This window comes from Chelonus insularis, unplaced genomic scaffold (genome assembly GCF_013357705.1).
Source record: "Chelonus insularis isolate UGA/USDA-ARS -01 unplaced genomic scaffold, ASM1335770v1 contig_24_pilon, whole genome shotgun sequence".
In the NCBI taxonomy this organism is placed as follows: Eukaryota; Metazoa; Arthropoda; class Insecta; order Hymenoptera; family Braconidae; genus Chelonus; species Chelonus insularis.
The window spans coordinates 1,060,402-1,074,667 of record NW_023276446.1 but is presented as its reverse complement, the minus strand read 5'-3'; the positions used below and the strand labels follow the sequence as shown (position 1 = coordinate 1,074,667).

The 14,266-nt window shown below is 29.5% G+C and overlaps 2 protein-coding genes across 2 annotated transcripts; both read left to right on the top strand.

The window, feature by feature from the left end:
* The first annotated feature begins 1,193 nt into the window (after positions 1–1,193).
* On the top strand, positions 1,194–3,831 carry LOC118064700 (uncharacterized). Its single transcript, XM_035079485.1, has 6 exons — positions 1,194–1,577; positions 1,689–1,895; positions 1,996–2,338; positions 2,578–2,778; positions 2,882–3,224; positions 3,298–3,831. Exons 1-6 carry the CDS (start codon positions 1,462–1,464, stop codon positions 3,588–3,590), a joined length of 1,503 nt encoding a protein of 500 aa, XP_034935376.1. The 5' UTR covers positions 1,194–1,461; the 3' UTR covers positions 3,591–3,831.
* A 3,619-nt stretch (positions 3,832–7,450) lies between these two features.
* Positions 7,451–9,641, top strand: LOC118064706 (uncharacterized). The gene is made up of 2 exons (XM_035079503.1): positions 7,451–7,580; positions 7,653–9,641. Exon 2 carries the CDS (start codon positions 7,682–7,684, stop codon positions 9,455–9,457), a length of 1,776 nt encoding a protein of 591 aa, XP_034935394.1. The 5' UTR covers positions 7,451–7,580; positions 7,653–7,681; the 3' UTR covers positions 9,458–9,641.
* The last annotated feature ends 4,625 nt before the right edge of the window (positions 9,642–14,266 follow it).

The window sequence follows — 14,266 nt, the reverse complement described above, 5'->3', positions numbered from 1 at the left end:
GTCTTTTACGAAGCGTTCAACATGCGTAAAATTCGCGGGTATGGAATGTAGCGTTCTATGCACGTAAAATGCGCACATGTGTAATAATATGATTATTGAACAAAGACATTGAAAAAGTTTGAAATAATTAACAAAAAAAACTTTCTAATTTTACGATAATTTACTTTAGACCGATTGAAAAAGAAATATTTGTCTTAAAAATCACTGAATAATGGCTGCTGATGTTCCGACTTTGCATTTATTTCTCTCATAAAACTATTGCTAATGATAAATAATTATAAATCTTACCTTTTATTTCTTTGATCTCGATATTTTATGAAAGAATAACCATTGAACGTCCGGTCGAGAAGTCGTTGTATGTTTATTCGACGTGATGGCATTCTTATAATAGTTATAACAAAAAAAATATTACACCGATATGAACTTAATGAAAGCACTCTCTGTACTGATTCAAACTGATGTTTGGCGCTTAAACCAAATCCTAGACAAAGGGTGACGTTACACATACCAATGGGGGCCTTATACGTACATTATCACACTCTTATTAAATAAGTGTGTTAGTCGCGTGTACGCATAATTTTGCCATTAAGTTTTCATTTTTTAATTGAGATGTCACCACGAGTGGGTACATTTGATTATTGGCGCTCTCCTGGTGAAGGAGAAAGTTCCAGAAAAAAAATTTGATTATTGGCAGAACGTTTATTGGGAGTACGTGCGTTTTGAAATCTATAGACAGAGCTTTGTTTAATTTAGTGAATAAAATTGTAATTTTTATTTGATAATTTTTTGTAATAGTAATATTTAATATTGATAATAAAAAATAGCAGACATATCAGATGTGTTGAAGAAGATTATAAGACAAAGTGTGGCGTAGTATTTCTAAAGTAAAAAAAAGAGTAGAGTAAAGTAGTATCCCATTTTCTTCAAGATAATTGATTCATTGAATAGGAAAAAAACAACAACTTGCTTTACAGGTGCATACAAATATAGTGTCGATTGAGAATGAAAATCAAGTGACTTAAGGGGGAAAAAAAACGTGGCTATACAACAAACAATACTTTTTGTGTGATCAACAATTGTGTGAAAGCAGTGATTCGATTATTGGACTAGTTTATCGCGCGTGCGAAAAAATGCGTAATGCTACAAAAGCAGGGCAGTGAAGTACGAAGTTATTCGATTATTGGATCGCCTTAGTAGTCATAACATCAGCGTACTAGATTGACATCTGGTGGGTCGTGGATTAGAATCTCGAACTAAAAAAATATCTAAAGTGAGATGAGTGAATGATTTCATTAAAAGAAAAAAACATTCAGTTATTGGACAATTAAAATTGCAAGTGGTACCACAAGACTCAAACTCTAACTATTTTTTCCTGATTAACAAATGATTTTGAGTGCCAAGAGAACCCCGTGACTGTGGACAATTTTGGAATAGAAATTAGTTTTTTTATTTATATTCGACATGTTCAATAGTGTATCGTATAATCATGGATCTAAAGTATCAGCTCGTAAACAATTACGCAAAAAAATATTTGGTGGATATTCATACGTATTTTCACGTAGACATCAATCAACAATGTAAGTGATAAATTATTCCTTTGCTTGATCTATTTTCATTTATAGTCTTATTTCATGTTCATTTGTCGATATCAATATTGAAGTCTATGCCATTTTATTTCTTTTTTACAGATATGTCGTCTGTGTAAAAAAACGAACTTTAAATTGCAAGGGTACTGGTAAAATAAAAAATAACAAGTTTTACAGTCTCAACCAACATAACCATAAAGCGAATCCGATGTCAAAAATAATTTTTGATTTTGAAAGAGCCTTACGACAGAAAATTTTGAAAGATAAATTCAAATCGCTAAAATCGATTTATGAGGAAATTAGTTTATTGTAAGTTTCTTCTATTCATTTTCAAGTTACTTGTTGATCAGTATTTAATATATTGCAAATAACAATAAAATATTCATTAAAAATTATATTTTCTTTTTAGATACCCGCAAGCAGCTATTATCAAAACATGGGTTCAAATGCAACCAAGAATGCAATACTGGAAAAAGCAAGTACAACCATCTAAACCGGATTCTTTTCAAGATTACATCGACATTTTAAATGATCCCCAGTGGAAATTTTTTACTAATAATCAAGATGATAATAAAATGTATGTGTCAACTCTACAATGTGGAGATATGTCGCATGTAACCTTGTACGGAAACCCTCAACTTCTTCGACAGATTGAAACTTCCCACTTATTGATAGATGCGACTTTCACGGTTGTACCAGAAAAACCTAAATCTCACCAATTATTCACAATTTTAGCTCTGGTGAATGATTCTGTAAGTATACTAATAGTTATAATCGTTTTTTTATTTACTTAAGTTATCGTAAGAATAATCATTAACAGACAATAATCGTTAGTTAATTATTGTTGTATACTTACATACATAAATTACACTTTTTTGATTTAGATGACTATAAAAAAGTTTTTAATATATTTCATATGTTGTTTTAGAATTATTTAGTTTCATTTAATATTTTGATTAATATTGTTTTCTACCATATTTCTGTTTTGCAGACAATTCCCATATTGTGGGTCTTAATGGAAAGAAAGACCATCCTGGCTTACACTAAAATCTTACAACATTTGCAAACTGTTCTTGCACCTCAATTAAAACCTAAAATTATAATATCAGATTTTGAGGTGGCCCTTGCTGTTTCTATTAAGAAAATTTATCCTGAAGCTGATCACACTGGATGTTTCTTTCATTACAGTCAAGTGAGTAAATATACATACAAGATTAATAATTTTATGAATTACTATTAATTATATTACATACAATACAATTTTAATTTTTTAACTGTATTATTTGTTTCATCAGGCCCTGATACATAAATTGAAGGAAATGAAATTACTAACATTTATTTTACAATGGAAGAATGGACTTATTATTATAAAAAAATTTTTAGCTCTCGCTTTACTCCCTCCTGAGAAAATCCAAGATGCTTTTGAGTGGCTAACTATTAATATGCCTGACGTCATACAAAATCACCAAGAGTTCCAAAGTTTTATTAAGTACTACCAAAACCAATGGATACGACGTACAAACCCACAGGTCTTTAGTGTATTTAAGAAGAATATTAGAACGAATAACTACTCAGAAGCTTACAATCGGGTAATAACTCAAGAATTAGGAATTCATCCATCTATCTGGGAATTCACATGTAAATGACGTTCTTTTGATTATTTTTTACCTCATGTACTTATAGATAATAATGAAATGTTTATTTATTGTAGATCGTATTAATCAACTTCAACAAAATGCACTTTTAGAATACCAAAGTTTAAAACTTGGTCACAGCATAAGACGATCAATGCGTAATAATAATATGATGTATGAGGAGAGAGTAAAGGAATTGTGGAATTTATATGAGCTGGACATGCTTACAATACCGCAATTTCTAGCGTGTGCAAGCTATGATCTAAGGGCGTTTTCAAGAAATAAACAAGATGATAAATTGGAGTTTTTAAATCCACCCAACTCCAAGATTGTCCAAGAATTCGATTTAAAAAATACAATTTTTATTTAGTTTATTTCTTATCTTTGATAAAGCAAACATTTTTTATCTTTAATTTTGATTTTTGGGTGGTTTTGGAAAAAACTAATGTTTAAGAATAATTTGATTCAGTAATAATTATTTTAAGAAGTATATTCGAAAAATACTATGTTCAAGTAAGTCAAACCCATTAAACGCTGTTACTGCTAGCATTGGACTAGTAATTCTACATAATTTGATTTTAAACTAAGTTGAATATTTAAAAAACATGACATAGTATGGAGGTTTGTTCCAAGTTTGACTAAATTTAAGATTTTATTAAAAAAAAAAGAAAAAGGAAGCTCAGTTTGACTTTAAATATTATTAATAATTGTTCTAGAAAAAATATTTGATAAATACTATGTTTAATTAAGTGTAAAAAAAAAATATAAAAAAATATGTAGAAAAAAATAGAGATATAGAGAAATATAGAAATATAGATAAGTAAAAAAAATTCAAAAAAAACATCATGGTAATAATTCTAATAAAATAAATATCAACGTGTGAGTGAATGAATATTTTTTTTTTATTATTGTGTATCGATATACCCTTTGGTATAATAAAAAATAATGCTTCAAAGAAAAATTTATGATAAAAATTATTATCGTTCATTCCACACTTGAATTGAAAAGGAAATAAATTATCGTACGATGATCTTCAGGTAGAAATAGTAATGAAGCTATTCTAACATGGTTGCAAAAAAAGCTCACATTTTCTCATCGTATACTTCTTTAATTAGTATTTAAATTTTGCTATGCATAATAATGATAATTATAAAAAACAATTATTTCGCTCTAGTTTTAACAGAGTTAGAAAAAAAGAATAAAGATGCACCAGTTGGTATTAATCATCGATATAACATACGAGATAAAGCTGATAAATTGAAAACAATAGATCTTAGCATTGATGTGTCAGTAAGTCTGTTAGATTAATCTATAAATAAACTTCTTCACTTCATTTTAATTGACTTTGTATATTTAGAAAATTGATTCAAAAATTGAGCGAGTCCTTAATACCTGTGAAAATTATAACTTAGTTACTCAATTAAAACCAAAACATTTTTTACATAGTTAGAAATTAAATCAGATTAATTTATTTATTTAACAATCTATTTTTTCTGCATATAAACAATTCAGTCTAATTTTTTATTTAATTTAATTCAGTTATTTTCTATTGTTTGAATTTTATGTTCGAACACATATTTACTTATGATATGAGCCAAGAGAAAATCTTCTTTATCAACTGCAGAAATACAGAGGGCGTTGGCGTCAGTACATTGTGACATTTACAAAAAATTACCATTATTTATTCATCAATTTATTTATTTAATATAATATAAAATAATAATATTATTCAATAAAATAATTGACTCTATTGTCATTCATCATTAATGAATGCTGTTAATAATTGTTGATATACAACCTGAAATATACATATTAAGATCTCGGAAATTTTACCGTAGTACAAAATCAAGTCGTAGGCATTTGTTGCATTCGGGACCTTCTATGGCACCCGTTTCCCGGAGTTGACTTTACGCCTTCACGTTGTGCGGCGAAAAGCCGAAGCTCGATATCAATTGAAATTGAGTAGGTAACCATAAAATCGGTCGAAAAATGATAATTTTCAGGGATGCACTACAAAAGGGGAGCCTTAGGGCACCAAGAAATTTACAAATTTCAGAATAATCTGTTCCGAGCAAGACAAAGCACAGTATATATCTATCTATCTCCGTCTTATTTTTCAGAGAAGACTGCGAGTTCGAACAGTTGACGAGCAAGCACATCCCCACCCTCTGTTACTAAGCCTGAAGCTTACGATATCTAAACGTAAACAAAGCAAATGAAAATATGCTAGCTCTATAGTCAGAAGGTTCGACAGTTATTTTACCGAACGGTGTTTGATTCCAATTGCGGCAAAATTTTTTTTTTCTTTTAAATTGCATGTAATTGCAATTTTATCATTCCAAAAATGAGTTTTAAATTTCAATTTTTATGTAAAATTATTTTTCAATTAATCGATGACAAATGAGAAAATATTTGAACAGAGCCATAAACTCTTTTTTTGTACAAATACATTGATAATAGCCTTTTTTTAAAACTTATTAACAATAAAAAATTGTTTAAACAATCCGCGGCGAGTTCCGATACTTCGCCGGCAAACTCGACCCCCTCTTTCTGTGCCCAAGCCTGTAGCTTATAATTTTCAAGCATCGTTTACATAATTAGAACTATAATAGCTCAGTGGTTAGAGCACCAATCATTTTTTTTGCTGGGCAGGGTTCGATCCCAGTCATAAGCAATTTTTTTTTCTTTTTTTTGCTCAAGTGACTTTATATACTTATAAATTAATTCATATATTTTATTACATTATTCTTCCAATTAATTACGGAAAACAACTTGTTTTTCTGAAAATAAGCTGAGGGTGAAGAACAAGTTACTATGAATTCTCTTTTTTCGAAAATGTTGTCTTTAAAAGGCAATAGGAATTGATTTTGAACTTATATAAGCAACCAATTATTGTATTTATATAAAATTTTAATGAAAAAAAAAAATTGGCTATGACTGGGATCGAACCCTAATCGGTAAGATGAAAGCTTGGTGTTCTTCTCACAGAGCTTACACATCATCTCCAACATTACGGTTATGTTTATAAATTGTATAATGCAGGCTCGAGTACGAAGGGTAGGGATAGAGTTTGCCGGCAAAGTGCCGGAAATCCCTGTGGATTATTTCAACTACTTCTAAATATTTCTAAATTGCTTAAAAAAAACTGCATTCATATAGCTATAGTAAAAAAAGTGTTTATAACCCTGTTCATATATTTTCCGACTCGGCGTCGATCAATTACATAAATAATCGAGAAAAAAAATCCAATCGTTGGTAAGAATTACTTTTGGCTTGTTAATATTATAATTACATGCAAATCTAACAAATAAAAGAGAAAAAAAAAACTTTATCATGACTGGAATCGAACCCTGCCTAGCAAAATAAAAGACCGATGCTGTAACCACTGAGCTGTTATGGTTCCAATACGCTTATATATGCTTAAAAATTATAAGCTGCAGGCTTGGGCACAGAGAATGGGGGTAGAGCTTGCCGGGAAAGTGCCGAAACTCGCCACAGATTGTTTAAACTACTTTTTAATGTTAATAATAATATGATTAACTTGTTAATAACTTTTTTATAACATAACATTGTTAATACATGTAAAGATGTATAAGTTGTTGAACACAGGCTAGTATCAATGTATTTATACAAAAAAAAAGTTTATGGCTCTGTTCAAATATTTTCCGACTTAGCGTCAATAAATTCAATGAGTAAAGAGGAAAAAAAATCAAATCGTTATAATGGATTAATTATGGCATGTCAATATTATAAATACATGCTAATCTAACGAATAAAGTAGAAAAAATAGTGATTATGACTGGGATCGAATCCTGCCCGGCAAAATAGACCTCTGACGCTCTAACCACATGGCCAGCATAATCTCGGTATTGTGTTTATGTGCATTTGTTTTTACACTACATGCTTGGATACGCCGACTCGGAATTGAGCTTCTTTATTAACATTTATACCTAATAAAAATGATAATAATGGATGAATATATGTATTTAAAGTCATTTGCAGATATTATATTAATTAATGTTAAATGAGTATCATCATTTTTATTTATTCTAACTGCAATAGTCATCAAAGTATAAGGCATTGTAAAGCGATACACTATGTTTACATCACATACATATATTACCCGTACACACTCATACACAAATTACTCACCAAAATGCAGGGCACCATCAGTTCTGGATAGAGATGTGAATCGGTAATTGACGGGTAAATTTACCGTAAATTACCGGTAAAAAACGCGTCAATGACCAAGCCTGTTTTACCATACCGGTCAGAAAAATGCTGATCTCTGATTGGTTAATACATGTCCAATCACAGTTTAGAATTCCCAACGGCATACAACTGTTTATTTGTCTATCAGGTATATATTTTCATTTTTATTTGTTTATTAAAAATACTGATAATATTTAATATAAGAATATTCAATTTGTAGATAAGGATTTTCATTGAGAACTTGGTGCAATGGGGGAGAACAAATCAATATATAAACATTTCTCTGCATTACCTCTGCAACCTAACCAAAAATTAAAATCGTATTCATGTAACTATTGCAAGAAAAAGTATGCAGAAAACATTACTCGCATGCGAAAACATCTTTATAAAGAGTGTAGAAGTTGTCCTCAAGACTTACGGAAACTTTTAAAACCATGTAAACCTCGTAAACGAAATAATTCTCATCTAAACAGCACAGACGACTCATTTACTATTGAAGATTTGAATGAAGCAGACAATAGAGCAAGTACTTCAATGATTTCAAATGAAAATTTACCAAATAATATAAGTGTTTGTAGCAATAACTATAAAAAAAATACAATCGATAGTTTTTGTGATAAAATGTCAAAAAAAGATGAAGATTCTCTACAAGAACTACTTGCAGAAGCGATTTATGCATCTGGTACACCATTATGTATAACAGAAAATCCATATTGGCTAAAATTTTTTAACGCATTACGGCCTTCATTTAATTTGCCATCAAGAAATCAAATATCAAATAATCTTTTAGATTCAGTATTCGTTAGAACACAAAATATGGTTAATGAAAAAATTGAATCTGCTACTACTGTTGGAGTGCAATGTGACGCATGGTCTAATATTCGCAAAGAAGGAATCATCAATTTTATTGTAACAACCCCAGCGCCAGTTTTTTTCAAAACATTTCCAACTGGAACCGAATCACAAACTGCCTTATATATTTCTGAAAAAATAGGAAGTGTTATTGATGCTTTGGGAATTAAAAAAGTTATCGGAATTTGTACAGATAATTGTGCTGCAATGAAAAGTGCTTGGACTTTGATAGATCAAAAGTATAATGTCGACAAATTGTATTGTTATGGTTGTGCTGCTCACATTCTTAACCTACTCATGAAAGATATTGGTAGTCAAGCAACTGTTGAAACTTTGGTGACAAGTGCAACAGCTATTGTAAAAGGAATAAAAGAAGTACAAATAATGTCAGCGATTTTCAAAGAAATTCAATCTCAAGATGAACGTAGAGTATTTATTACCTTAAAATTACCAGCTAAGACAAGATTTGGATCTACTATAATTATGATTGACAGTCTTTGTGTTAATAAGCATAATCTTCAGGCTTTAGCAATTTCTTCAAAGGCTATTACATTATGGAAACCTGCTTCTCGTGCTCTTGTACTAAATGAAGAATTTTGGAATAATCTTCAACAAATTCTTCAATTGATGAAACCGATTGTAAAGTGGATAAATATTTTAGAGGGTGATAACCCTTTAATAAATAAAGTACCTGAATGTTTTTATGATTTATATAATCATTTTAATAATGCATTTAATAATATTGGAAATATTTTTTCGGAAGAAGAAAAGCTGAGCATATATACTTGTTTAGAAAATCGTAAAACTATGGCTCTACGGCCCATACATTATGCAGCTAACTTACTTGATCCTCAATTAAAAGGAAAAAATTTAAATAGGTCAGAAATGGTTGAAGCTCATCAATTAATTATAAATCTTGGTGATAAATTAAATCTAAATAGTGATAAGGTATTAAAAGATTTAACAGATTATGTGTCAGAATCAAGTATGTGGAGTTACGACTACGTTAAGCGAGCAAGTATAATCACTTCAGCATGTCAATGGTGGCAAAGTATTTGCCAAAAATCTTCGTTGAGCAAAATAGCTGTGGCTATATTGACTTTACCTGCAACATCAGCTGCAACTGAGCATGAAGAAGTTGAATTTTTAGAAGAAGAATTTACTCAAGACTAATTAGTGATGTTGATGGAATTGAATCAGTATTAGACTTGTTATTTCTTAATGAAATATGTCAATTATTATGTGATATTACTAGTTGATAGAAACTATAGATTATATGGTTTTACTTTTTCATAAATAATTTACATAAAAGTTAAAAAAGTCAAATTCTTTATAATATGTAATAACGAAGGATTATCTATTTTATAAAAAAAAATGTACCAAAAACTTAACTAAATAAACGTTTATAATAATTTTCAATATATTTATTATTTCTGTCCTAACAGTCAAAAATGTAAAATATTTTTTTTATTACAAATTACAAAATTTTTTTTTCATCTTATAATAATTAATTAGTTTTAAATTAACAAGTGCAAAAAGCAAAATTAACTTAAGCAAATTGGCAAGCAAGTTCGAAAGCAAGCCATTTCCTCGGTAAAAAGCTCATCATATTCATCTATATAGATGCGAATGACCGGTAATTTACGGTAATTACGCTGACCGACGGCTTGACGGTAAATTTTACATTCAGAATTTTTTGACGTCAGAATACCGTCAGATACCGGTAATTTTACGTGGTAATTACCGAATTTTCTATTACCGGTAAATTCACATCTCTAGTTCTGGATACGGATTGAGCATTTTTTCAATATGAATGACTGAGGTCATCTGCGAGCATAATGCTGTCACCTATCAGAATTTTTTCAAACTAATTTTCCGGAGAATATCATCTGGAATACAATATTTCTAATTATTTCTGAATTATTCAATTTTATACTATAAATTGATTTTTTTGACATTCAGACAGATGGCAAAGACTGACGCAAACACGAATTTTGGGCGAAAAACGTATAAAAATAGAATAATTAGTGATTTTTCATCTGAATAATGTGGCCGCCATCTTGAAATTTAAGCGCGGCAAGTCAATTCATAATTTTTTCATTATTCTTTCTAATTTTTTTAATAAAAATATTCACTATATACAAAAAATTGTTGTTTACGTCAGTCCGGCATTAATTCCTCTGTAATTTGGTACCTAATTTTATAGAAATAATCCCATGTATTTGGATAGGGGGAATCAGTCGCCTCTCTGACTTCACCCCAGCCTTAACTAATGTAGCTATACATAAGTATAAAGATAAGATTTTTTACACTGTTTAATTTTTTTATTTTTTTTCTGTCATTGATTAGAAAAGTAATTATAACAAAAAATTGAAATTGATGTTTAAAATTAATTTTGGTATCCTAAAATTGCAATTATATGCAATTTTAACAAAAGAAAAAGAGAAAAAAAGTTAGCTGTGACTGGGTTTGAACCAGGCTCGACAAATTATAAATCTAGTGCTTTGGCTGCAGAGCTAGTACATAAACTTTTCTCTAGTGTTTAGATTTATATGTTATAAGCTACTTGCTTGAGTACAAAGGGAGGGGATAGAGCTCGCCGGTGAAGCGCCGGAACTCACAGTCTTCTCTCTGATGAATAAGACGGAGATGGATGTATATACTTTATGCTTTGTCTTGCTTGGAACAGATTCTTAAAGAATTTGTAAATTTTTTGGTGCCCTAAGGCGCCTTTTTTTTAGTGCATTCCTGAAAATTATCATTTTTTTGAGAAATCTCCCTGTTACCTACTTTATTTCAATTGAAATCGAGCTTCGGCCTTCCGCCGCCCAACGCAAGGGCGCAAAGTCAACTTCGGAACTTTTCTTAGGTACACTGACAGAAAAAATGTGATAGCTAGAAAGTATACTAGCGGCAAACACAAAATATACTCAATTTGAGTATAATTATTTTTTGATGCAAGTACATTTTATATCAAAATGAAGTTTAAAGTGTACTGTACAATCATAATAACATTAACTTGATTTTAAATTTTCCATCACTCAATCCTAATATAATATTAATTTATACCAAGAATAGCGATTACTGCATTTTTGTAAATATTTTGCTTATCTCAAGTAGGTAGATAATAAAAGAAGATTACAAAGTTTACTTCAGTTGATAATATAGTTTTCTTACACTGAGGATCTTCCTTACTTACCACAAGTGTATTTTATACGGAGATCCCGTATAAAGCGTACTTATGCTAAGTATAATGCTGTTTTACACTTCAAAAACCATGTTCTCACATTATGAATCCTTTTTTATTAATAAGAAAATACTTGTTACTTGATTCAAGTATATCAATTCTTCACTGCAAGTATATTATATACTTAAATTAAGTATACGAAGTACTCATGCTAAAATTTTTTTCTTATTAAATTTAAAAATTTCAAAATATAAATAATCATATTAATAATAAAAAAGTTACTGTTATACCCATTGGTATTGGTCAATTTAAATTAGTGACCATTACTGATGAAGTAATTTAATGATTAAATATTCAGTAATTAATAAATAGATGAAAAGTAATCTTATAATAATTACAACAATTACTGTTGTACTTTTAAATACGTGGAGCTGCTACACTTACACTGGGCCTGTTAAAAGTCTAACTCGTAATATAGCGCTCAGAGATAAATTATTGATTATAGAATCTTTAATAATAATTAATAATTAATTGCATGTCTATTAATTAATTCTAAAAATGAATCGAAATTTTACAATGATTGGAACGATTATTGTGGTACATTTCAATACCTCAAGCTGCTGCAGTAAGACTTGTTAGGAGCTTTAGGAGTTTATCTTTCAATCCAGCGTTCAGCTATAAATGGCTTAATGTTAAATCTTTAATAATCATAATAAAATTATTTAATGTTCATTGATTAATTTCGAGAAAGAATCATAATTGAATGATAATAACAACAAATTGGTGTTGTGCTTTTAAAAACTCCAAGTTGCTCCAGTTAGACTATGCCTGTAGAGTGTTTATTTTCCAACTTAGCGCTCAGAAATAAATTATTCGATATAATACCTTTGATGATGATAAATAAATGATTGATTGTATAATCATTAATTCATAGAGATAATCATAATTTTTTCATAAGTGCAACAAATATTGTTGCATATTTCAATATCTCGAGCTGCTGCCCAGTGTAAGTGTAGCAGCTCCACGTATTTAAAAGTACAACAGTAATTGTTGTAATTATTATAAGATTACTTTTCATCTATTTATTAATTACTGAATATTTAATCATTAAATTACTTCATCAGTAATGGTCACTAATTTAAATTGACCAATACCAATGGGTATAACAGTAACTTTTTTATTATTAATATGATTATTTATATTTTGAAATTTTTAAATTTAATAAGAAAAAAATTTTAGCATGAGTACTTCGTATACTTAATTTAAGTATATAATATACTTGCAGTGAAGAATTGATATACTTGAATCAAGTAACAAGTATTTTCTTATTAATAAAAAAGGATTCATAATGTGAGAACATGGTTTTTGAAGTGTAAAACAGCATTATACTTAGCATAAGTACGCTTTATACGGGATCTCCGTATAAAATACACTTGTGGTAAGTAAGGAAGATCCTCAGTGTAAAAAAACTATATTATCAACTGAAGTAAACTTTGTAATCTTCTTTTATTATCTATCTACTTAAGATAAACAAAATACATTGGCTCACATTATACTGATTCCAAGTAGAAAGACTACTTAAGGCTGGGCTGAAGTCAGAAAGGCGACTGATTCCCCCTATCCAAATACATGGGATCGGGAAATTTCTAATTTCGTCGCCAATTTACAATTATTTCTATAAAATTAGGTACCAAATTACAGAGGAATTAATGCCGGACTGACGTAAACAACAATTTTTTGTATATAGTGAATATTTTTATTAAAAAAATTAGAAAGAATAATGAAAAAATTATGAATTGACTTGCCGCGCTTAAATTTCAAGATGGCGGCCACATCATTCAGATGAAAAATCACTAATTATTCTATTTTTATACGTTTTTCGCCCAAAATTCGTGTTTGCGTCAGTCCTTGCCACCTGTCTGAATGTTAAAAAAATCAATTCATAGTGTAAAATTGAATAATTTAGAAATAATTAGAAATCTTGTATTCCACATGATATTCTCCGGAAAATTAGTTCGAAAAAATTCTGATAGGTGACAGCATTATGCTCGCAGATGACCTCAGTCATCCATATTGAAAAAATGCTCAATCCGTATCCAGAACTGATGGTGCCCTGCATTTTGGCGAGTAAATTCTGTATGTGTGTGTACGGGTAATATATGTATGTGATGTAAACATAGTGTATCACTTTACAATGCCCTACACTTTGATGACTATTGCAGTTAGGATAAAAAAAAATGATGATACTCATTTAACATTAATTAATATAATACCTGCAAATAACTTCAAATACATATATTCATCCATTATTATCATTTTTATTAGGTATAAATGTTAATAAGGAAGCTCAATTCCAAGTCGGCGTATCCAAGCATGTAGTATAAAAACAAATATACATTAACTCAATATCGAGATTATGCTGACCATGTGGTTAGGGCGTCAGAGTTCTATTTTGCCGGGCAGGGTTCGATCCCAGTCATAACCAATTTTTTTTTTTCTACTTTATTCGTTAGATTAGCATGTAATTATAATATTGACATGCTATAATTAATCTTTTATAACAATTTGATTTTTTTTTCTCTTTATTCATTGAATTTATTGACGCTAAGTCGAAAAATATTTGAACAGAGCCATAAACTTTCTTTTTGTATAAATACATTGATAATAGCCTGTGTTTAACAACTTATACATCTTTACATGTATTAACAATCTTATGTTATTAACAAGTTAATCATATTATTATCAACATTGAAAAGTAGTTTAAACAATCCGTGGCGAGTTCCGGCACTTCGCTG

Excerpts from the sequence above, each read along its gene's own strand:
- LOC118064700 (XM_035079485.1), top strand. The coding sequence starts at position 1,462 with ATGTTCAATAGTGTATCGTATAATCATGGATCTAAAGTATCAGCTCGT. Across the intron at positions 2,339-2,577 it reads TAGCTCTGGTGAATGATTCT|ACAATTCCCATATTGTGGGT; the intron begins GTAAGTATACTA and ends TCTGTTTTGCAG. Across the intron at positions 2,779-2,881 it reads GTTTCTTTCATTACAGTCAA|GCCCTGATACATAAATTGAA; the intron begins GTGAGTAAATAT and ends TTGTTTCATCAG.
- LOC118064706 (XM_035079503.1), top strand. The coding sequence starts at position 7,682 with ATGGGGGAGAACAAATCAATATATAAACATTTCTCTGCATTACCTCTG.